Here is a 21,014-nt window from a genome sequence, read left to right as displayed (position 1 = left end):
ACACTGTGCGGATTGTTTTTTTTTTTTTTTTTTGATTGTATCTTGTCTCTTTTCTTATCGTTTTGAATATTCGGACTTCTCACAAGGCACCCAATTCCTTGAGTTTGCTGATCATACCGTCTACATCTTCAACCTTGACACCGCCCTTCCGTGGCGGTGGCTCGGTAACCTTGACCGTCTTCAACCTGATCTCAGTGTCCAGCCCGTAGTCGCTCAGACTCTTCTTGTCCAGCTTCTTCTTCTTCGCCTTCATAATGTTGGGTAAACTGGCATACCGGGGTTCGTTGAGGCGCAGATCCGTAGTGATGACCATGGGCAGCTTGGCCTTGATAGTTTGAACACCACCATCGACTTCTTGTACTACCTCGACAGTTTGGTCGTTGATTGTGACTTTGGACGCTTGGGTTGCTTGGGGCCAGTTCAGCAGGCCTGCGAGCATTTGTCCTGTTTGGCCGGCATCGTCGTCAATGGCTTGTTTCCCTAGGATGACCAAATTGCTCTTTTGCTCATCTACTACTTTTCGCAGAAGCTTCGCGACACCAAGGGGTTCCAGGGCGTCCTTTTCTTCTACAACTACGTGTATGCCTCGGTCTGCGCCCATGGCCATGGCTGTGCGGAGAATATCTTGAGACTTGGGAACTCCCGCAGAGAAAGCGACAATCTCTTCTACGTTGGGGGCGTTTGCATGGTGGGCCTTCTTTTCGCGCATGCGGACTGCTTCTTCGATGGAGAGTTCGTCGAAGGGGTTCATTGAATGTTTTACGTTTGCGGTTTCTACGGCGGTTTGGGCGCGGTTTACGCGAGGCTTGACCTTTTCATGGTGTCAGCATACTAGCCGGCATGGGGGCTTGTGTGCTCATCGTCTTGAGCATCTCGTCTTCGAACACCATCTTTCAGACACCCAAGCTGAACACTCGAGCGTCATGTCTAAAAGTTGGGTCAATGAACGTACCGCATAGTCAATGACCCGCTTAACGGGTACTAATATCCTCAATCCTGACATGGTGTTTGTTTTGCCTCTTTAACACCTGGCAGCGCAATGTTCTGGGGTATCACAGGTGATGATGTAGAAGAACCAGGGTGGGGGATAGCATCGGAGCTCGTCCTTGAGTTCGCGATACTTAGCCGAGGCTTTTTCCGATGTCCGCGTCGGCCTTGGCGGGGATCGTCGTCATATGGTGGCGCACGCGAAATACATCTAGAATACATGGAGGACAACCAGAGTGTCGTTCATACAACTAGCTACTTCGTGCTTCACATTCTCATCATGATGCTTGCAGATCATTCTCGCACGTTGTTGGTAATATCCTCTGACGGCCCCCTCAATTGTATCAACGAGCAGCGATTCACGAGTCACGAACATTCGAAGACACCACTCTCAACATGTTGCCCACTGCGAACCTGGCACCAGCTGTGCGGACAAAAGCGCCCTTCCTCGGAGTTATTACCAACGAGAAAACATCGAGTATATGTTCAAGAACCAGTTACCCCCTCGGCAAACTGCTTACAACTCGCACAAAATCCAAAAGTTCTAGCGGCGTTGTACTCCCAACACTGTTGCGCGTATTCTGGCGTCGTAGTCCCGCAGCCATCACCTAGAAGTACACAATCATATCCATTGCTAAACGCATCAGTCAGCGTACCTCCCACACACTGAAGATGTGAAGATACGCAGTCAGTGTATGCCTCATATGCGTTCCGTACAGGCACAACTTACCTGATCCGTGTTGACACCAGTAAAGAATAACGTTCTAATGCCCTCTTTATCCAAAAACTCTTTGAGAGGCGTCGTTGAACCCCACATTCCACTCATTCTGTTCTTATGTATCCAGACATCAGGTTTACTTTCTAACTTGCTGCCTTCATCGAATATGGCATCGAGTGGAGGTTGGAGTGCAGCGTTCCAGGAATCGCGCATGAGTAGTTTACCTCCCTCTACAGTTTTCCCATCCGGAAACTTGAGAGTCCCGCAGTCTGCCCCAATTCCACGGTAGAAGGACTGATTTTCCTTGCCATGACGATCCACGCTGATACTCTCTTCGTGATGCCCGAAAGCGTCCTCAGCTTTGAAGTCGACGTCTGCGGGGATAGAAAAGAAACCAAAAGCGCGCTTCACTGCTGGTGGCATTTCTTCGACTTCCTCTTCCGTAAGCCCCCAGTTCACCCATATTACTCTGATGCCGGCTTTCCGCGCCGCTGGTATGGCATGTGCGGCCAACTGTTCACAAGCAGCGTGTCCCGGACCTTTCTGGTCGCGACCAAAGGCTTCGGAGAGAAAGAAGTTTTGCATATCAATAATGATAAGGGCGGACTTTGACGGATCGATCGTAATGGGTTCAGTTGATGTCTGTATGATATGTGTAGGACCAGTAACTGGCGACGAATGTACTGACGGATGGGTGAGATCAAACCCATTTTTGGAAGAGTGTGACCAAAAGTTCGAAGGCGAGCCTATCAAGGCTTTGCGGTGTGGTTCTGTTGGTACTGTAGAAGACATGGTCGCGGCAATTGCCGATATGATAGGTTTGGGCGATCGGTGTTGATTCTGAGCGTTAAACCTATGCAACGTGACAGTAGGTTTCGAGACTCATATTCAATAGGTACTGGGAAAGCCAGCAATGATATAAGTCTTCAAACAGTCATCAAATGGTGTGGCCACTATCAGAGTGCCGGATAAGGAAGGCCAGTATCTCATCTGCCGAGGCGGGGTAGTTCGGTGTAGATCCGAGATAGTCGTTTTGTAGAGAATATGACCAAGAGGTATTTCTACATGCATATCTATGCCCCTAGACATATATTAAGATTGAGCTAGGATACGGTGTTACCGGAATCCAGCAAGTCGCTTCCTCGCGACTTGCAGGAGCTGCGACGACCCTTCTTTCTGATTGGTCGTGTTCGGAGTCTCAATTATCTGATGCAAATATCTCCTGGCTCGTTCGTTGTTACCGATGGAGTCATAGTAATCCGCAAGCTGCAACATTGAAGGTTTGTGGCCGATGACAGACGCGACTTGTTGCCACTCTCGCGCCAACGCAGCAGTACTGCCTTGTCTCCAGCTTAGCACCCAGTTGAGCGCTTTTCGTATGCTGTCGCTCTTCAAAATAGTAGGTTCTACTGTCGCCACTTCTTGGTAGAAGTCGGTAAGATTTAGTATTGCTTGTTCATGGCCGGATGCTGCTGCTTTGCTGGTATATTGCAACCACTTCTGACTTGTCCTCGGCTCAAACGCTGCAAGCTCATAGTATGACAGTGGATCATCGCCTTCAAGAGCGCCCTTTTGAAAGTAAAACTTGGCTTCTGCTTGTACTTTGGGGTCTTTGTCTGCTTTGAGAAGATAGCCAAGCGCATTCCATGGTGCTATGAGAGGCAATTTCATTGCATGCGCTGATTGTCCAGGCTGATATTTGAGAGCTGCAGTTGTGATGACTTGTTGATATGCTTTCTTAGCTTCCTGCTTTTGTCCTGCTTGCTCCAGGAAGAGTCCTCGTAGAGTTGAGATTTCCAGAACCAAGCCAGGATCCTTTTCCAGGGACTGTAGGTCGATCGCGTCGAGAGACAGACGATACTGGGCTATTTCTTGCTTTGGAAATAGTCTCGTGATCTCTTGAGCAGAACTATGGCCTGAGCCGCCAAGATAGACGGCGGTCAGGATGTGTGTTATCGCTAGAGGGTCTCCACTTTGCGCACATCCCTGAAGCAGCAGTCCAGCGGTATTCTTGTGTTGACTTGGAGGCAATTGAGCTCTTTTCGCCGCATCGCCAATATCAGGTATCTTGAAAGTGACGATTGCAAGAGACGCTACATCGTTCAGCGGCACGTTGTATTCTGCTTGTGTTAGTAACATCTACGAGTGTACGTATGGGGATAACACCCACTGTTCACTATGCGCAAGACGTTTTTGCCGTGGGGCATGGTGTTCTTATGCGCAACGAAATCATCATAGATGCTCATGGCAGTACGAGGCTCTATTTTGTGTATTCCTTCATGCTTCGTCAAAGTGTAGAAGCCAAGTCGACCGCGTGCATCGACATCAGCGCGCAACCTCGGAGCGTCAATTCTTTGCTTGGTAGCATAGTTCTGGACTCGCATGCTTGTTGCAAAGTCGCACGAAGATGTTGGATATCTCGTGGCATTGCGACGAATGGCCAGAGCGAGTTGATGCGATTGACACATGATGCAAGGTTCCAACCTCGCAATTGCTCTGGCTGAGCGTAAGGCTATTCGGGAAGCCGCCATGGTGACTCTGTGTCCAGTCGATAGAGTTGTGTGGTGGGAGATTGAGTCCACCATATGGTGGCCGCCGTTAGCCTCGGAGGTCCGCAATGACCGCGAAATCTTGGCACGCCAGAATCTTTTTGCATGTCGCGAACGATCCACAACCCAGCAACGACGAGCACAATCGCGGTTCGTACACAACGCATCCAAGCCCACAGAAACAGAGTCGCAATGGTCACTACACGAGGCGGAACGGAAACGCCAGGCGCGCCGACGCCGACACCAACACCACGCAGCTCGACGAGGAAAGCAGCAGGAAAGCGAGAACTCGAGTCGCTAGAAACACCGACACAAGCAAAGAGGCAGCGGAAGTCTGCATCTACACCCTCGTCCAAGAAGAGAACTACTAAAAAGGCGTCTGAGGCGGACGCGCCTTCGCAAGAGTCTGCAGACAACACCTCTGACACCGTCGCCATCAACGCGTCTGCAACAGAAGACCCCCAGACACCAAAAAAGGATGACCTTGCACCACTCGGACGTCGATCCAGCCCTCACGTTGTAGTCAGCAGGAAGTCACCGGACGACTCTACGGCCACAGACAGCTTCGGGGAGAGCAAAGACGAGGCCCCAGCAACTTCACAAAACCCGTCTTTCTACACACCCGCACAGCAGCCTGGCTCTGGCTCTGTATATGCGACACCGGCTACAACATTTAAACAGCAGCCTGAAGGATCACCTACACCGAAGGCCAAGACGGCAACTCGTCAGACACCCGCATCGACGTCAGCGAAGAAGGGCAAGGGGCGCCCCAAGAAGGTCGCAGAAACACCATCCAAGTTCCCCGACGAGATCCCAACGTCCTCATACGAAAGTAACGCTGCTCCGATACCCTCGCAAGATCACGTTTTTCCTTCTGCACAACCCAAGAAGGCGCACAAGCGCTTTGGTAGTGAGGAGCTTGCAGAAGCGCAAGAGTCGCTCGTCGTGAACGAGCAGAGCGATAAGCGACACGAAGAGCCTACTACCCAAATGAATCAAGTGGATGAAGACGAAGCTAGCGACTCGGACGACGAAGCGCCTGAGGTAGTCACAACAGCCGCTGCAAGTTCCAAGGCACAAGCTGTGCAAGCCGAAGCTGATCGTGCACAAAAAGCCCAGCAAGAAAAAGAACGGGCCAAGCGACAAGCGCGCGAAGAACTCATCGCCGCCCAACAAGCTGCAAAGCGCGAGCGTGAGGAGAAGAAGGCAAAGAAACTAGCAAAGAAGACTGCCAGGGAAGCAAAGACCAATGCCGACTCGGACGATGAAGAGTCTGAGCCCATGTCGCGCATGGACATCGATATAACCAATGGTCTACTACCCACATCCCTCCTCGAAACCATCGACGACCAACGTCCTCCCACACCGCCGCCCGAGCGTCGCGGAAAGACCGAAGAAGAGCTCAGGAAGGAGAAGCTCAACCATCATATCAAGTTCCTCGAGCGTGTTGACAAGCCGGCGAAGGATGTAAAGAAGGGCAAGCTCAGTGTAGCGGTGTTGGCCCAGCAGAACAGGGTGCTACCGCCCAAGGTCAACAGGAATACAAAGAATGTGCGCGAACACTGGTTAAAGGGTCGTGAAGTGGAGAAGACACGCGGGAAGCCTGGCGTTAGGTTCGGGAAGAAGATGGAGAGGAGGCCGCATGCTAGCCGGGGTTTCTTGAGAAACGGTGATGACTAGACAACAGTGTATTATCAGTTGAGCTTTAGTCGTATGCAAAAGATATCCAGTGTCTTTCGACATGTATGCCTTGGATGACGGACATTTTTTCGTCTTTCGTTCTCCTACTCTATATCCCTGTTATGCTATTTACCGCCTTCCAGGCCTCTTGGGCTTAGCGAAGCCTTTACTCTCCTCCTTCTTTTCCACCTTGAACTCATCCATGATAACCTGCTCAGTGATTTCTTCAGGATCTGTCGCCTCAATCTTCTTCTCCACCTTCAACCCACCTTCGTTCTGCGCCAGACTGACCACGTTACCCCTACTTGCCGCGTACAACATCCTCTCCCTGATCTTCGCTCCACTAGGACACGTCGATATGAAGACGATACTCGTCGCAGAGTCATCGTGGCGGTAGAACGAATACCGTGGCTCCTTTGCATCAATAGCCTGGGCGATGGTAGAAGGCGTTGCGGACGACGAAGAGACCAACTCGAGGGTCTCATTCGAGCCGTTCATGCGCAGCTGCACGAGATTATCGGTCCCACTTTGACCCAACTTCTTCAGCGCGCCACCAATCTCATCGCTAGCACGAATGGCAATCCTGCCTCCTTGGGCCAGGCCCTGACCGCGCGTCCCTCTACTCTCCAGCGCCTCAGCAGCCTTGATATCTTGCAATGATTGTTCTTCCGCCGTCAGCGGGTTTTCCGATTCCGTATGCGCAATGTGCTTCTCCCAGCCCTCCGACGTGAGCTCTGAAGCTTCGGTTGTGAAGACGCTCTCGGCAAAGTGTTCTCCGCCCAACTCACGCACAAGTGTAAGGCGTGTAGACGCGAAGAGCATTTTTTGACGTACAGGCGCAGCATTGGGGACGTAGGTTACGGCCACGAGGGACTTGTCGGGTGAAGCGAGCGAGTCGGCGCGGCGGAGGAGGATGTAGAGGGCGGCATTGGGTTGGATGTGGGATTGGAGGTTCGAGAGGTCGGCATTGAAAGTGGATGATGACGAGGATATTGTGCCGCTGGGGACAATGGTTTCGTTCTGGATTGTGGCTATGATACCGCGTTGTGATGTCGACGTTACGAGGCTGCCGAGGGCAGACTTGAGCTCTTGGGAAGCTATGAGGCGTTGTTAGTGGGGTTGTGAGGTTTGGACGCGTGATCTCTACCGGAGATACCGGACTGCATCTTTGCAAGTCTCTACTACAATGTCTTGTGTGGCTGTTGCAGTAGTCCAAAGTGAGGGTTGCAGTATTGTTGAAAGGTCGGTTTTGAATGTTTACACTGACGTTGAACCAGCGGTGATGTTGTACTATAGTGGGGCAAGTGGGCTGGAAGGCGGATGCACCTTGGCAGCCCTGCTTGTATCGTCATGCGTAATTTCACATCTTGTACCTTTGAGTTGTACTTGTTGTGAAACTTCATATGCATTTACAGGCTGAACTATGTTATCCAAAAGAGCACGTGGATATCGTGAGGCGCTTTCTAATGAACCAAAAGATGCAATCAGCGCTCACTCCTCGTATGCCCCACCAGGGAGCATATCTCTTCCTTTCTCCAACACACCCTTCAGATACTCGTACACGGTAAATGTAACGGCTTGGCCGGGAGCGACTCGCATGACACGCGGTGTGATTCCCTTGTAGAAACTGCGTACACCTTCCTGTTTCCACATGTCGCTATCGATGGTCAGCCAATTCCTATGAACTTAGATTCATTTGAGACTTACTTTCCGATGTTTACTATCCTCTGGACAGCACTTTGACCCGCTTCCGCCGGTGTCTTCTGTAACCTCGTCTTGATAGTGTCGATCGGCGCATTTGTGAACGGACCAACAGCACCACTGATCAACCCAATCAGACTCGTCTCATAACCTGGCAGGTCCGTAGTGCCGTGGTACTTTTGCAATTGCGCCCTCAGTTCCGAGTATGCAGTGAAGTTTGCCGCTTGGTTCGTTCCCTGACGCAATGCTGTGAGCGAGACACCCCGCCATAATGCGCCAGCACCTTCCTCCTTTATGACAGTGTACATGGCATGGGCGGCGTTTCGGTACTTCGGTATATCGAGCGGATCAGCCATCGAGTGGTGCTGTGCTTGTAAACGGATCTTGACAACCTCCATTGGTGTGACGACAAGGACGGCTTCCGTGATACCAGCAGCGAGACCAGCTGTAGATTGTTAGAATGTAGTCTTGCTTCAGCTGGGTCTCTCCTGGAACAATGCGTCTGCGTGCGCCGTGCGCTTTTCAAGATCGTACACGTACCCATGAATGTTGATTTCGACGCGACATTACCCTCCTTGTCTGCCAACAGCTGCTTATACCACTCGTAACTCGTAAATCGTATAGCCATCTTTGGAACAATGCCTGTGAGCACGGCGCCTAATCCCTTATATAGACCTAATGCTGTTTCCCTCTTTACGATCTCGGCTCCGGTCGTGATGAAACCACGCTTCTTCGCCTATGACATAATCAGGTCAGTGACATTCTGAATAGCGCATGTTAATGGCGAAGGTATGAGTCTGAACGTACTCCTGGTGCACGAGCTCGTCTTGACAGTTGCATTCGGACTTTGATTGTGTCTAATCCCAAATTAGTCTCAGGGCACCTGCGATGCTGGCACAAAGGATTAGAAACGTACCTAGCGGATGGCACGCGAGTGCCTCCATCATTCCAGCACCACCACCGGCTTCGTACTAAGGTCAGCATTCTATTGCGGACACATGCCCTCCGAATCCATGTCCAGAAGCTTACCGATCAAGTTTGTGGCCGCCGACGCGGGCTTCTTGCCGCCAGGCCCTTGCACCGACTTTGCAGACATGCTGTGTAGTGTTGTAGCTCAAGAGATCAGGAAGATCGGAGTTGCGCGAGATGGAGACCAAGAGGACCGAGAACTTGAGCACGTGGGGTTACACGAAGTTATGACGCTGAAGGAGCAATCCTGAGCTTTACCCTAGTTTTGAAATGGGAGCTACAGCGCGTGGTCAAAACCTCGGCTTTTCGATATGACGACAGAGGACGAGCGCTATTCAAAAGCAACAACCGTGTAATGGGTATCAAGAAGAAGACTTGAAAGGAAGTTAGGAAAGCAAAGCAAAAGATGAGCGCAAGGAAATTCGTCAGTCGTATTCAAACCATCGCTGATCAGAAGCCTGTCTACCCGCGGGTGTGAGGACAAACACTCATTTGCTCCGCCAGCCTCGGCCCTTGCGTGAGCCCAGACCGCGTGTCATTAGTGTGAACTGGCACGCGTCTGTCTGGCACCTGGCGAATATCGGGGTACCTTGGCATACCCCGGATTTTGCCTTGGGTGGACGAGCGGAAGTTACGATGCGCTGATGTCGTTCGGCCGGCGATCGGCTGGTGGAATTACGTTACCGAGCCACAGTTGCCCAGTTGTCCAAGCATTTGGCCGTTCATCATGACCTGCTTGGGATGATAGCACATGAAATACTGCATTTATGTCAAAGTTCGGGTCTCGTGTGAATCCGGGTTCACGCTTTCACAAGCTCGCGTAGGTAGGCATCTGTTCGTGGATGAGGGGTGGAATGATCAACATGTGAAAGTGTGGAAGATGACGTTGGAGGGGCTGTCGGAAACTCTCCGCTGCAGGTCCCTTCCGAGAGCGGCCGACCTGCACGTGCGCGAAGATGCCTCGGAACGTGCCTAGGTAACGAATCACTCTTCTATCCTGTGTTATCCGGGATGCGTTGAAAGACAGATGAAATGGGTATATTCGTACTACATCCACGCCCCCTAGTCGTAACCTACAATCAGATAAATCTGACCTCGTTAAACAAACTGGACCTAACCTGCATCAACGCGACAAGCTCCAGTACAAAGTTCTGCAGTATGACTACGTTCGTAATGATGTGTAGTAAACTCGCTTCTCGAATATCATCTTCTTCAGTACTCTCAGCGCCAGCTACCGCGTCGTCGGAGGGCTCCTTGGGTGGCGGCTGAAACTTCGATAACATGACTTCGACCTCCTTTGATCCAGCCGGTCGGCGGAAGCGGATACGCCTCTTGCCGAACTGACTCATCCTGATCTGTGATATGCTAGCGTCGACATCTGACATCAACGAAGGCTGTTGAACCGCGTATGTTGATGACATAGGGGACGAGGCACGGGCAGGTGAACCGACAAGTGTCTGGCCTCCATATCTTGATGGTGCGGGCGATGCGCCTGGGGTATTTCTGGCTTCGGACAGCGTTTCTTTCCTGCCTCTGGGAGACTGCGCCCTTAGAGGTGTCGTCGGCTGATTGCGTACATGTTGTGGTATCTGCGGTGTCCATGAACCAGCTGGGATATCCGAGGGACCTCGCGCGGGCTTCGACTGCAGTGTTGACATTTTCGATTCTTCCACGACGTCTTGGTGAAAGCGGAAAGCGTTCTTCCGACTAGCAACGTGCTCATCCCAATCCTTGATGTCACTACGCAGGGCATCAACTTGCGCCTGGAGTTGTCTCAGGCATGCGAATAGCTGAGGGGTAGCAGAAGATTCCCATGCCGGGAACCTCTCAGCCATGAACATGGCGCGCAGATTATCATTCGTGAACGACTCGACTTCAGAATCGTCGCTTTCAAAATGGTAGTCGGCGGGATCCACGGATAACCATCCTTCTAGACGTAACTGGGAGCAGGTGCCAAGCGTAACGATTGCCTCAGTGAGTGCTAGATTTGTCTCGACGTCGTTCGTCAAGAATCTTAGCAATAGTTCCATGAGAGACTGGAAGAGCGGATCTTCCGGAAGCAGTTGGTGCGGATCAACCTCTCTTGTTGCGGCTTCAGTTGAGTCAAAGTACCCTGGAGTCTTCGAAGACGTCGCGGGTAAGGCGATGGTCTTCAACGAGCAAGGGTGCGTCTCCAGTAGGCTCAGAGTATCTTTCAGGTAGCTCTCATACGCCTCATCGACACCGTCCATGCCAGCGAGGTCAATAGCGAGGTTCAGATACAACTCAAGCTCCTTGTTCAGGGATCCGACGGTTCTGTTATGCTCTTTATGATGCAAGTTCATTACCTTGACCAGAGATCCGAGAGCGTATCCATGGCTTTTGCTCAATATAACATTGGTCAGCTTCAATGCTGCAATGACTGTCTGCGAATTGCGCGACGCTGTGCTTCCTAACACGAGATCGACGAGGTTGAACAAGGATGGGTTCAGCTTATCGTCGTCCTTGTCGGAGGCGGTAAGGAGCATAAGCGACTGGCGCCGTTTGACAGCCGCAGGTGACCGTGGTGTCTTTGAGGATGCGTAGTCCTGGAGGGCAAGTAGATACTGGAGCATCATATGGACAAGCTCTGGATGATCCAGCGCATCTAGAATATGACGAAGATATGTGAGTACTGCCACAGACGAGCCGCCATCGGCGTCAGACGACTCAAGTAGCGAAGGATATCTGGACGGGGTCAGCTATGTACGTACTGAGGTTATGCTAGCCAGACGCACAGAAGCTGCTGGAGGAATAAAGCCTGGAAGTGATCGATCAACGTAACCCTTACGTCCAGGGATCTGCAGTGCTCAAGCACATCTTGCCAGAAAGCAAGGTATGACAGGAACGTCAGAAGATGACTCTGGAAATCGGGGGTAAAGAAGTTCTCTGCTTGCGGATTGGACTGCATCTCGGTGTAGTCGGAGAGTAGTAGGACAGGGGGCAGGTTATGCGCAGGGTGGAGTATTGACAATTTTCTAGTCAATGTTAGCTCTGTGGTCATGTATATGGATGGTGTCATGCCTGCTCATCTGACTATACAGCGCTCCCAATCCAGTCGCCATGAGCGTAGGCAGATCACTGTTAACAATCCATTGTTCCAGATCCATTGACCTAGATGCAGACTCGAATATGTAGAGCAACCCGGTGCGTGCAAAGTCTCCGATACGGCCTTCGTGGTGGACATGATCGATGAGCTGATAACACAACGGAAAGTCCTCTTTCTGCGTGACGCCGGCGAAGTCGGTCTTTTGGTTCAGCAGCCGTCCCTCGCTATCTGCAGATGTAGTGGTGAACCAGACATGCAGAATCTCGGGCTGCAACCTGATCTTGGCCGCGATGCCAAACAGCAGCTCTACGATGTCGGCTTCGATATCTTCTCCTATGCCCATGCTTCCTGACCCAATTGTGCGGTCGATGAAGTTCATCAGCGACACGGCAAAGACGTCGTTTTCGAGAAAATCCTCCTCTTCGCTGTCGATGAGCGCATTGTAGAAGGCCACGGCGTCCCTAACTGTGCCCTCATCGTGTGCCGTCGCAGCTATCTTGGAGATTGCCGTGTATATCTGCTGGGCGGCCGAGAACTGGAGGCACATGTGCGGCGCCGGGGAACGGGACTCGTCGCTGAGTATCGCTGTGAGGGCCTGGAAGCCGCGCCGGATGTTGCCCAGGGCTTCGCGGTCGTTGGCGAGGTTGGTCGACTTTTGCCATGTTTGCTGCAGCGTGTCAGATGCTAGGCAACTCTTGGTAGCGATGCAGCCATACCAGTATCTGATTGTATCGCTGCCGGAAGCGTGCCAGCCGCTGTTGGGGGTTGTTGGGGGCGGCCTGCTTCTTCTTCTGGGACGAGCCGCCGAGTAACCTCACCCACTGGCTGCAGTCAGTCCTGATATCGCGCCTAGAGCCGTGCAGAGACGTACGAAATCCATTTGATCTCTCACTCACCCCGCATTTGGGCCGTGTACGTGGGGGGTGCAAGGGTGGAAAGGAGTGATGTCGACGCGGAGCGCGCCGTCGTGGAGCGAGCTCGAAACCAATCGCGTTGCATCCTTCTCCGCAGCCCAGAGACCATCACCCTCTTTGCGCCAGCCCTTCTCCACGTCAACGTGATTTGGAGCCATGTGCTAAACTCGAATCCACCAGGGAGTTTCTGTCTTTTGCAGAAACTACCAAAATGCACGTTGCACACGCCACAGTGTGTGTGTGTGTGTGTGCAAGAAGCTATTACTGTCATATCGTTGGTAATAGCGGATCAAGGTCACAATGTGGACATATCAGAAAGGCGCCATCGTAGCAAGTCTTAATTATATTACTAGTATCCTGTAGACGAAGAGATCAAACAGACGAGAAGCATCGCAGGCTATGTGACATAAGAAGAAGACTCCAGCAACAACAAAAACACTGCTCATCAGATAGCAGCCTCCTCCTTCGTCCACTTGACCTCCTTCTTGACATTCTCACCATGCAGCGTCGGCAGGCCACTCATTCCTAACATAAAATCTCTGCCCTTGAGCATCCACACAAAGAATGACGGTACCTTCCATCCCATGATAGCGCCAACACCGCCTCCACTTCCGATTGGAACAATCATGGACTCTTTTGTATCAGGCGTGTACAATCTGTCCTGACCCTTCGGCTTCTCTTCAGGGAGCAGGGAGTTGAAGGAGAGCAGGTCGCGCTTGAGGTTGGTGGCCAGAATCGGCAGAGCCATGTTGATGTCCCAGAAGTTGTTGCGCGAGTACGATGCAATATCGCCGAAACCATAGACGCGAGGGCCTGCGATGTCGACGCGAAGGGTGGAGTTGTTAGTAACCAAGTAACCTTTTTCGTTGAGGAGTTGTTCTGGGAGCCAAGTAGAGTTTGGTTGAACACCATATGCGGGAACGTAGAGATCTGCTTCAAGCTTATCACCGTTCTTCAGAGTGAGCGATGTGTGGCCGTCTTCCGTCTGTGTTGAGTCGGTGACTCGCGTGTTATACACGACCTTTACACCAAGCGCGTTGAGCTTTCGCTCTGCTGTTCTGGCGATTGCAGGGCGAAGACCTGGAAGAAGCTGCTTGTCCGACGTGATCAAGGTAACGTTGACGTTTGGCTGCACCTTGCTGAACCATCCTGGCTTGCCGTTACGATGCTCGGCAACTTCGCCTGCGAACTCAACCCCTGTTGGACCACCACCGACGATCACAATCTTTTTCGCTGCCTTGATCTGATCGTTCGTCGAACTGATCGCGTCCACGGTGCTTCGAGCATCGGCACTCATGGAGAAGGCTTGGAAGTATGTCTTACTTCCTGTAGCAACAACGAGGGCATGGTAGCTCAACGATTCATCATCTAGTCCCTTGTTGCTGCGAAACAGCACACGCCGCGCTGATGGCTCGAGACCAGTGGCAGAGGCTTCGATGAATGTAAAGTCGTCCTTGGAGTATTGCTTGAAGCCCTCGTGTAGGTCAAACAAGACCCTGTCCGTCGACATGCGCTCAGTGGAAGTTGCCACACGTGGTGAGGCAACCCTGAAGTACCATTGCGAAGATGGCGAGATGTTGTAGACATGGTACTTGGCATCATTCCTGGCCTTCAAAGCAGGCAGAATATGCTTGAGGATGTAATGCGTTGCCTGGAGGCCAGCGCCTGACGCGCCAATAACGACGATATTGCGTTGTTCTGACATTGCTGGTCCGATTGTTTATGGTATTGGGAAGAGTGAAATGATGCGGTGCTAGATGTCGACTTTAGATATGTCTACTGGTAACCAAGAAAGGAATATTTGGATATCATGTGTTTGATGAGCTAAATGACGAGGCCGCCTTGTTCTACATATACTCGCCATTTCCACCGTATGGACACCGAGCGCCTGCGATCATACAGACAACGGACCAAATCTCTACGTAGCCCTGTACTGAAACATTGAGATTCAACCACATTAGTGTAGAAATTTTCAAAGATGCTTTCGTTGTATTGTCCGTAGCGGCGTCGCGACAGCAAGAAAGCGAGGTTTGTAATGCTAGGAAGGACCGACCCCCGGCCGGATATCTGAAGATCCGCGGTACCGCAAAGTTCGTAAGCAAGGTGCCAAGGTACCGAGGGTTCTCATTGGCCAAAGTCGTTAGGGACGCTACATTTCCGCTGTTCGGCGATACAGAAATGAGACCGAAATTGTAATTCACCCAGCTCTTATCATCTCATGCCTTCATTATTGTATGGCGTTACCGGGACAAGGTCAGATTTTGCCAAAAGTGCAACACCACGTTCGATATAGCGCCACACAGTTTCTCACGTAAGAAACTCCAGACAGGACTCCTGATTCGGTCATTCCTGGTCCATTGAAGGAAATTCTCGAGTGGCAGCAAGAGTACGCAGGTGACGATCGGGTTCGCCAAGTTTCGCAGCCACGGCTCGACAAAATCACGGAGGCATAGATATTCAAGGCAAGATCGAGGCATATCCGATTTGGACGGCTGGCTCCCGTGTTGATTCTTACGGTTGCCAGGTTCGGTATATCTGCTGCTAATGTGGGTGATGTGCTCCAGCAAACGTGACGTGCAGAAGTGCAATCGACAACCACAATAACGATGCGATGGTTCGAAAACGGGCTCAACATTGAGTGAGTTGTAGTAGCATGATGATAGGCGAAACAAGGCAGGAATGATGGCTTAAGTCATAACATTGAAGTTGGTATCCGAGTGGCTAGAAACAAGGAATTAGTCCGCGCTAGTGACACAAGCCGCCGCTGTGGCACGTCCTGCGAGCAGAGAAGTAACGCTTAACAGCTACTCAACATGTATGATTCCAACGTTATTTCCAGAACCTGCTGAGCAGCTTGTCATTGGGCTGTCTGTCACTAAGACTCAGTAAACAGCACGCACATCACTGATCATGAGCACGTGGAAGAATACCGCTTTCGCCTTCGTCGTTTGCAACCTTCATCACCTCTTGTAGCCCTAGCGAAAAATAGAAGAGCCGATACGAAGACTGCATGCGTCTGCCCAGCCCAAATTTACGGCGAACATGTTGCCAGTAAATAAGCTTTTCTAACACCCATGAACGTCATGTCCAACACCAGCAGCCTTCATGCGCCAGTAAAGACCTCCTGATCTTGATAACTCCCTACCTCCTCGCCAAGCATGCTCGTCTGAACCCAGTCTTCGGTGCCGAACCCTTCGTTGAGACCGTTGAGGTACTCGTTTGTAATTGATGACCATACTTGGCTTTGCTTTTCAAGGCTGGGACAGGTCGCTGGCGGCATCTCCAAACTCTCTTTGGATAGATTGTGAGCCATCGGCGCAATAGTAGAACCATGGTACACAAAATCGTCGTTGGTTTGGTGACTGGATATAGCATATAGGTCATTGTTCAGATCATGTAGAGCGTTTCCTTGGCTTGCGAATGGCGCGCTGACTGTGACGGTATCCGAACCGGACTGAGGTATATGTTCGTGCGATAGATCAAAGTATGAGTCATTTTCTGACGGCGTGAAGCTAGCTTCAGGAATAGCCTGCGAAGGCTGAAATCCATTGTCTCGTGCCCTGTCGTCCGCTGGAGTCATTCCTGCGATACAGCCCCACTGGCACGGCCACGAGGGCGCTGCTGGTTGTGAGTGCGCATGAGGCTCCCCAATAGCTTTCTGAGCAAATTTGGGACTTTGCTCACTGTACGCCTCATCGACGGTTATCCGAGAAGAGCCTTCGTAGGGCCCGGGTGGTGGCGTTATAGGCTCGTCCACCTTTGTGACCCTCGAATCTTCCAACTCGAATCCTACCGCTGAGTCGACCGATGCTGACCTTTCAGATCGATTCTCTTTAAGGTCTCGCGCGATTTTGATGATGAGCTCTTCAAGACTGTAGTCATTCCTTATCGAGGCCACCCTTTTGGCAACTCTGTGCAGAAAGGCATCAGAATCTTCTTGTTCGTTGGCGTAAGGAGATGGTATCGAGGCCACGTGAGGAAAAAGACGCTTATAGACCAATCTCCACTTAGCCCCTAGAGTGTCCAGACTACTATATTCCTTCTTCTTGAAATTGAGGTCGGCATCGTGAACCTCCTGTGATGAGCCATGAATTTGTTTGAAATGATCCTTCATCTTGGCAAACTCATTGAATCCCTTCCCTTTACACGAAGACATCCGATAGGTTTTCGGATCATACTTGTGAAAGGGACAAACAACACGGCTCTCATCTCCGGAACCACCGCCAACGTATTTCGACTGTACACGCTTTGCTTTTCTGGGCGCGTTGAGGTGATCGACAATAATATCCAACGGACACGTTGACTTGAGCGTCTGATTCTGCATGGAAGTTTTCCCGCGCTTCTGGACACCACTACCGCCGTGAGAAGGGTTGACTGAACGCGTCGCCCTCACTCGAGTCTTGGGATAGCTGATTGAATTGCTATGGCCGAGGCCGCGGTCCGCACCAGACCGGGGGATAGGGCTTTGCATTTTGATTTCTGTGGCAGCGTGAGAGAAGTTTTCTGTACATAGTCAGCTTTGAGAGCAAAGAAGTAGTTATAGACCACACACCGGGCAATCTGTATCAGTCAGTCGACTCTCTTCAAACGCTTGTGAGCCGTACGAGAATGCAGACGTCTTTTGTGCTCGAGTTGGTTATGCTTCGCTGCCGGTCAAAGAGCGAGACACTACAACCTCTTGCGTACGTATATCGTATGTGTCATACGTATACATCATGTGCAACGTTGATAACGTTGTTGACGATATTGATTATCGTGCCGATTGTAACAAGAATATCGCTGAGTTCATTGAGTGATCTTTGAAAAATTAATTGGTACCATTGGTAGAACAACCAATGTTGGCAGGAAACGCGACTAGTCCTCGTCTTCTCGTGTTTCGATCAACGCATTGCATATACGGATCGATGGCAAAGAAGTCGAAATGACCCTGCCATGGCGACATCTGCAAGTCCCCGACCGATCGACAGACATGTGTTTCTCGTCTCGCCCCTTCATAAGGGCTTGAACGATATCCTGTCGAAGTCTAGATAACGTTGCAGTTATAGATTGTCCAGAAGAAGCACAATTATCCTTCTCGCACCAAAGGTGTGCAGGCGTACAGGCGCTGACCGGCTGTTTGGAGTTGCGTTGGTCTTGTGCAGGAGTGAGACTTACGAGATCGAGCAAGGCGATGAGTTGGATAATGTCCCCATGCACAGCGTCAATGATATTCTCAAGGCTATTACGCGATTAGTCAAAGGGAACAACACCGTTTGACGATCATACCCGACTCGATGACGTGTTCGATGTCTATTGTATCGTTGCATGCACGACGACTGAACCAAGATCAGTGCCTGAGGAAATGATGGAAATAGGATAGATAAATGGAGCATAACAAATATACGGCTTTTTATACTTGACCAGATGCCAAGCCAGGATACGCGTCCCCTGAAAATGCTCAGGTAGGCATGAGGGGAAGCGATCTGTCGCATTTCCTACAGTCCAACTGTAACACAATTGCGGATCTTGTCCTATTCGAGCCAAGTGCAAAGACGGACCGCATGATCTGTGGAAGCAGTGGGGCCCGATGCATCTCGGGTAGCAACATCAATCGTACGTACCAACCAGGCCCTGGAACGGGGTGGAATAAGGATTAAGATGGCTGTAGTGCTAGGCAAATATCGATGACTTGTGCATGTTCTTGGCTGAACAATGGCGTTAAAAACTAATATGCAGTGCACAGAGCCGCTCTCGCAAGGAAGAGTGATCAAATCACTTTGCAAACTGCAAGTCCCTATCCAACCCTTGCTCGAGATAAGACCGCTGCTGATTTCCGCACAAGGCCCGTTTGTGAGCTCAGACCTAAGCCGACAACAAAAAAGAAACGTTATGTCTTTAGCCAATAGTAACTGATGGACGAACGGCCTAATACTAGATTGAGTTGACAAGACAAAGATAGCCCAGAGCCCAACCACGTGAGAATCCTAAACGCTGGAGAGATGACCACAGCCGCTACAATATTGGATATATTCGGCCAGAAGAAACCTTGAAGCTGACAACCAAAGTTCATGATATTTGCGATACACAAGAAGTTGAACATGAGAAGGTATATTGAAGGTATCATTCGTCTGATGCTTCAACAGCGTCTAGTCGATGTCATTATACACTATCGCTCATACCATCAGTGGAATCTAATCATCCTGGTCCCAGTTGCCAGGCTGCGCCTTTCCAGGCATCTTGGGTCCACCAGCTTGCCTTGCGACAATGATCTGGTCGACGCTTAGAACCGTCCTCGCGGCCTCGGTTGCGAGTTTGATGGCCCACATCTTGCTGACCCAAAGATCCAAAATGCCCTCTTCCTTGGCATCGAGAGTACCAGTATTGTCGTCGTTCTCGATATCGACACCGACTGTCCACTCGTCGTCTTTTCTGCCCTTCTGTGCAGCGTGTGCGACATAAAGCTTAGCGAGAACTTCAGTTGCGTCCAGACCGGCTGACTCGGCGAGCGTTCGTGGGATGACCTCGAAAGCTTCGGCGTACTTGCGGATAGAGTATTGTGCCAAACCTGATGTCTTGTCTGCAATGGCCTTGATCTTTTCGACCAGCTGCATCTCTGTTGCTCCCGCACCTGGTACCAGCCGGGGGTCGCGAGTGATGGCCTTGACCACATTTACACCATCGTCGATTGCCCGCTCTACGTCGTCGAGGTGGTTTTGAGTAGCACCACGGAGGACCAAGGTCGCGGTCCGTGTCTGTTCGTTTTCCTGTCTGAATACTGTGACGCGGTCACCGCCAATCTCCATAGTCTCAACGACGTCAATGGTACCCATCTCATCTGGCATAGGTGCACCAAGACGAGCAAGTGGAGTAGCACCGACAACCCTGCATAACCGTCGAAGCTCGAACTTGGAAAGAACCTTGATGACAAGAATGTTGTAGCGGTTGAGGTAGTGGAGGGCCAGCTCTCCGACGGTCGAGCCAGCGACAACAACCCTCATTCCAGAGTCGTGGAGCTCCTTGATGATCTGCTCCACTTGCTGCTCCTCGCCCTTTGTGAAATCCATCATCTCTTTTGCGTTGTGCAGCAGTACCGTGCCCTTGGTCTCGGTCTGTGAAATGTCCACTGGACATGAGAAGACACCGACCTTGGCCTTTGTCGCCTTTGTGACAGTACCGTCTGGCTGCCTTGCAAAGACCATGCCCTTGACGACCTTGCTCTGCTCTAGGGCGCCACCCATAATCTTGACCACGCGGACATTGTCGACATTGAAGTTGACGGGGTTCTGGGGGAGGACGGCGAGGACGGCTTCGGCGACCAGGTCAGCGAGAAAGTCTTCGCTGCCGGACTGCTTGGCTGCGACTACAGTGCGGATGGCTTTGCTGAGTTCCTGCTGCGAGCGGATGTCTTCGACCTTGTCACATACCAGCTCTGTTTTGGATTAGCCTCTGTTCGGTCTCGGGCAGATATACGTGTAGCATACCCTCCAGTGTCTGCAGAGCCGCAAGTTGTGCCTTCTCGTAACCCAAGACAATGTCACTTGTCTTCAGGCCCATCCGTATTAACTCCTCGGCCTTCTTCAGTAGCTCACCGGCCAGAACAATGACCAGATTTGTCGCATCGCCCATCTCAGCCTCTTGTTGCTGGCTGGCCATTACAAGAAGCTTCGCCGCAGGGTGTACAACCTCGAGTTCTCGCAATATGGTCGCGGCGTCTGAGGTCAGGATCATCTTTTGAAGGTGGTTTATGACGATCTTGTTGCGGCCGTAGGGTCCGAGAGAGGTCTGAACGGTCTGGGCAATAGTCCGGCAGGCATCGATGTTGCGAATAACAGCGCCATCCTCAGCGTCGTAGCTGTTGCGGGGTGGTTAGTCGAGTGTTTATTGTGATTGCGGGGTTGTAGAGGGCCGTACTTCTGGTAGCCTTGCTTGAACAAGCCGGCATTAGGGGCGTTGGGTATTGAGAGAGACATGTTGGCGGTGTGTGAGGGGTATCTTGGTTGTGGTGGTGTACCTAAGTCTAAGCTCTGCGCGGCGAGAACGCGTCCAGTCCCAAATTTCGATGCCAAGACTTGGACATCGGGGGAAGGAAATACCGACCATTCACGAGCAGTAGTCTCAAGAGCAGATCATCAGATGCTGTATATCATAGAGACATGTGTAGCTTGGCTAGAGCACCCGATATCACAGCTGTGCGCCATCCCAAGGCATGAGCTTGACCCTAGGGCGCAAGTTGAGAGTCACTAAATTGAATCCAGGCTTCACGCAATAGGCACCTCACTTGTGAGTTTCGCAGACGCGCATGGTTAAGCATCAGCGCATCGACTATTCGCTGAACTGTCCTTCAGACGTTGTTCTGTCGTATGCATCATCGAGCCCGTGGGCATATAAGAAACTCGTCGAGTGTGCAATAATGTGAGCAAAATCTATCTAGCCGTACACCTTAGGACTTG

The 21,014-nt window shown here is 51.3% G+C and overlaps 10 protein-coding genes across 10 annotated transcripts; 1 reads left to right on the top strand and 9 right to left on the bottom strand.

Annotated features, from left to right (window-relative positions):
* Window positions 1-11: 11 nt before the first annotated feature.
* Window positions 12-1,049, bottom strand: CC77DRAFT_1015541 (electron transfer flavo protein, beta subunit). Its single transcript, XM_018524047.1, has 2 exons — window positions 953-1,049; window positions 12-811 (listed from the first exon to the last, which is right to left on the bottom strand). The coding sequence occupies exons 1-2, from the start codon at window positions 1,001-1,003 to the stop codon at window positions 80-82; spliced, it is 783 nt and encodes a 260-aa protein (XP_018391637.1). The 5' UTR covers window positions 1,004-1,049; the 3' UTR covers window positions 12-79.
* A 424-nt stretch (window positions 1,050-1,473) lies between these two features.
* On the bottom strand, window positions 1,474-2,497 carry CC77DRAFT_924905 (Isochorismatase hydrolase; the record flags this gene model as incomplete). The annotated part of the gene is made up of 2 exons (XM_018533828.1): window positions 1,474-1,653; window positions 1,718-2,497. The coding sequence occupies 2 exons, from the start codon at window positions 2,495-2,497 to the stop codon at window positions 1,474-1,476; spliced, it is 960 nt and encodes a 319-aa protein (XP_018391636.1).
* A 324-nt stretch (window positions 2,498-2,821) lies between these two features.
* Window positions 2,822-4,089, bottom strand: CC77DRAFT_924804 (hypothetical protein; the record flags this gene model as incomplete). Its single annotated transcript, XM_018533821.1, has 2 exons — window positions 2,822-3,825; window positions 3,876-4,089. The coding sequence occupies 2 exons, from the start codon at window positions 4,087-4,089 to the stop codon at window positions 2,822-2,824; spliced, it is 1,218 nt and encodes a 405-aa protein (XP_018391635.1).
* Window positions 4,090-4,421: 332 nt separating this feature from the next.
* Window positions 4,422-5,934, top strand: CC77DRAFT_1090141 (hypothetical protein; the record flags this gene model as incomplete). The annotated part of the gene is made up of 1 exon (XM_018529506.1): window positions 4,422-5,934. The coding sequence occupies exon 1, from the start codon at window positions 4,447-4,449 to the stop codon at window positions 5,932-5,934; it is 1,488 nt and encodes a 495-aa protein (XP_018391634.1). The 5' UTR covers window positions 4,422-4,446.
* Window positions 5,935-5,998: 64 nt separating this feature from the next.
* On the bottom strand, window positions 5,999-7,368 carry CC77DRAFT_30317 (actin depolymerizing protein). Its single transcript, XM_018531149.1, has 2 exons — window positions 7,082-7,368; window positions 5,999-7,031 (listed from the first exon to the last, which is right to left on the bottom strand). The coding sequence occupies exons 1-2, from the start codon at window positions 7,098-7,100 to the stop codon at window positions 6,064-6,066; spliced, it is 987 nt and encodes a 328-aa protein (XP_018391633.1). The 5' UTR covers window positions 7,101-7,368; the 3' UTR covers window positions 5,999-6,063.
* On the bottom strand, window positions 7,318-9,207 carry CC77DRAFT_30145 (mitochondrial uncoupling protein 2). Its single transcript, XM_018531136.1, has 6 exons — window positions 8,665-9,207; window positions 8,552-8,599; window positions 8,443-8,492; window positions 8,176-8,371; window positions 7,642-8,080; window positions 7,318-7,591 (listed from the first exon to the last, which is right to left on the bottom strand). The coding sequence occupies exons 1-6, from the start codon at window positions 8,729-8,731 to the stop codon at window positions 7,426-7,428; spliced, it is 966 nt and encodes a 321-aa protein (XP_018391632.1). The 5' UTR covers window positions 8,732-9,207; the 3' UTR covers window positions 7,318-7,425.
* Window positions 9,208-9,619: 412 nt separating this feature from the next.
* CC77DRAFT_1015536 (hypothetical protein) lies at window positions 9,620-12,624 on the bottom strand. The gene is made up of 5 exons (XM_018524046.1): window positions 12,543-12,624; window positions 12,388-12,492; window positions 11,647-12,338; window positions 11,361-11,600; window positions 9,620-11,310 (listed from the first exon to the last, which is right to left on the bottom strand). The coding sequence occupies exons 1-5, from the start codon at window positions 12,549-12,551 to the stop codon at window positions 9,684-9,686; spliced, it is 2,673 nt and encodes an 890-aa protein (XP_018391631.1). The 5' UTR covers window positions 12,552-12,624; the 3' UTR covers window positions 9,620-9,683.
* A 406-nt stretch (window positions 12,625-13,030) lies between these two features.
* On the bottom strand, window positions 13,031-14,290 carry CC77DRAFT_1056307 (FAD/NAD(P)-binding domain-containing protein; the record flags this gene model as incomplete). Its single annotated transcript, XM_018527896.1, has 1 exon — window positions 13,031-14,290. One exon carries the CDS (start codon window positions 14,288-14,290, stop codon window positions 13,031-13,033), a length of 1,260 nt encoding a protein of 419 aa, XP_018391630.1.
* Window positions 14,291-15,454: 1,164 nt separating this feature from the next.
* CC77DRAFT_30684 (hypothetical protein) lies at window positions 15,455-17,377 on the bottom strand. Its single transcript, XM_018531168.1, has 2 exons — window positions 17,138-17,377; window positions 15,455-17,088 (listed from the first exon to the last, which is right to left on the bottom strand). The coding sequence occupies exon 2, from the start codon at window positions 17,054-17,056 to the stop codon at window positions 15,689-15,691; it is 1,368 nt and encodes a 455-aa protein (XP_018391629.1). The 5' UTR covers window positions 17,057-17,088; window positions 17,138-17,377; the 3' UTR covers window positions 15,455-15,688.
* A 1,089-nt stretch (window positions 17,378-18,466) lies between these two features.
* On the bottom strand, window positions 18,467-20,591 carry CC77DRAFT_1015532 (T-complex protein 1). The gene is made up of 3 exons (XM_018524045.1): window positions 20,476-20,591; window positions 20,046-20,416; window positions 18,467-19,993 (listed from the first exon to the last, which is right to left on the bottom strand). Exons 1-3 carry the CDS (start codon window positions 20,532-20,534, stop codon window positions 18,756-18,758), a joined length of 1,668 nt encoding a protein of 555 aa, XP_018391628.1. The 5' UTR covers window positions 20,535-20,591; the 3' UTR covers window positions 18,467-18,755.
* Window positions 20,592-21,014: the final 423 nt, after the last annotated feature.

Source organism: Alternaria alternata (assembly GCF_001642055.1).
Source record: "Alternaria alternata strain SRC1lrK2f unplaced genomic scaffold CC77scaffold_1, whole genome shotgun sequence".
NCBI lineage: Eukaryota > Fungi > Ascomycota > Dothideomycetes > Pleosporales > Pleosporaceae > Alternaria > Alternaria alternata.
Note: the sequence above shows the minus strand (reverse complement) of the source record. Positions and strands in the feature narration are given on the sequence as shown.

What these genes read in the sequence shown, in the direction of transcription:
- CC77DRAFT_1015541 (XM_018524047.1), bottom strand. Translation starts at nt 1,003, where the DNA reads ATGTCAGGATTGAGGATATTAGTACCCGTTAAGCGGGTCATTGACTAT. An exon ending in AGCGGGTCATTGACTATGCG is followed by an intron (nt 812 to 952) that starts GTACGTTCATTG and finishes CACCATGAAAAG; the next exon opens with GTCAAGCCTCGCGTAAACCG.
- CC77DRAFT_30145 (XM_018531136.1), bottom strand. Translation starts at nt 8,731, where the DNA reads ATGTCTGCAAAGTCGGTGCAAGGGCCTGGCGGCAAGAAGCCCGCGTCG. An exon ending in ACTCGCGTGCCATCCGCTAG is followed by an intron (nt 8,493 to 8,551) that starts GTACGTTTCTAA and finishes ATTTGGGATTAG; the next exon opens with ACACAATCAAAGTCCGAATG. An exon ending in GTCGAAATCAACATTCATGG is followed by an intron (nt 8,081 to 8,175) that starts GTACGTGTACGA and finishes AACAATCTACAG; the next exon opens with CTGGTCTCGCTGCTGGTATC.
- CC77DRAFT_1015536 (XM_018524046.1), bottom strand. An exon ending in CTGTATAGTCAGATGAGCAG is followed by an intron (nt 11,601 to 11,646) that starts GCATGACACCAT and finishes AACATTGACTAG; the next exon opens with AAAATTGTCAATACTCCACC. An exon ending in TTATTCCTCCAGCAGCTTCT is followed by an intron (nt 11,311 to 11,360) that starts GTGCGTCTGGCT and finishes GACCCCGTCCAG; the next exon opens with ATATCCTTCGCTACTTGAGT.
- CC77DRAFT_30684 (XM_018531168.1), bottom strand. Translation starts at nt 17,056, where the DNA reads ATGCAAAGCCCTATCCCCCGGTCTGGTGCGGACCGCGGCCTCGGCCAT.
- CC77DRAFT_1015532 (XM_018524045.1), bottom strand. Translation starts at nt 20,534, where the DNA reads ATGTCTCTCTCAATACCCAACGCCCCTAATGCCGGCTTGTTCAAGCAA. An exon ending in TTCAAGCAAGGCTACCAGAA is followed by an intron (nt 20,417 to 20,475) that starts GTACGGCCCTCT and finishes ACCCCGCAACAG; the next exon opens with CTACGACGCTGAGGATGGCG. An exon ending in GGCTCTGCAGACACTGGAGG is followed by an intron (nt 19,994 to 20,045) that starts GTATGCTACACG and finishes AATCCAAAACAG; the next exon opens with AGCTGGTATGTGACAAGGTC.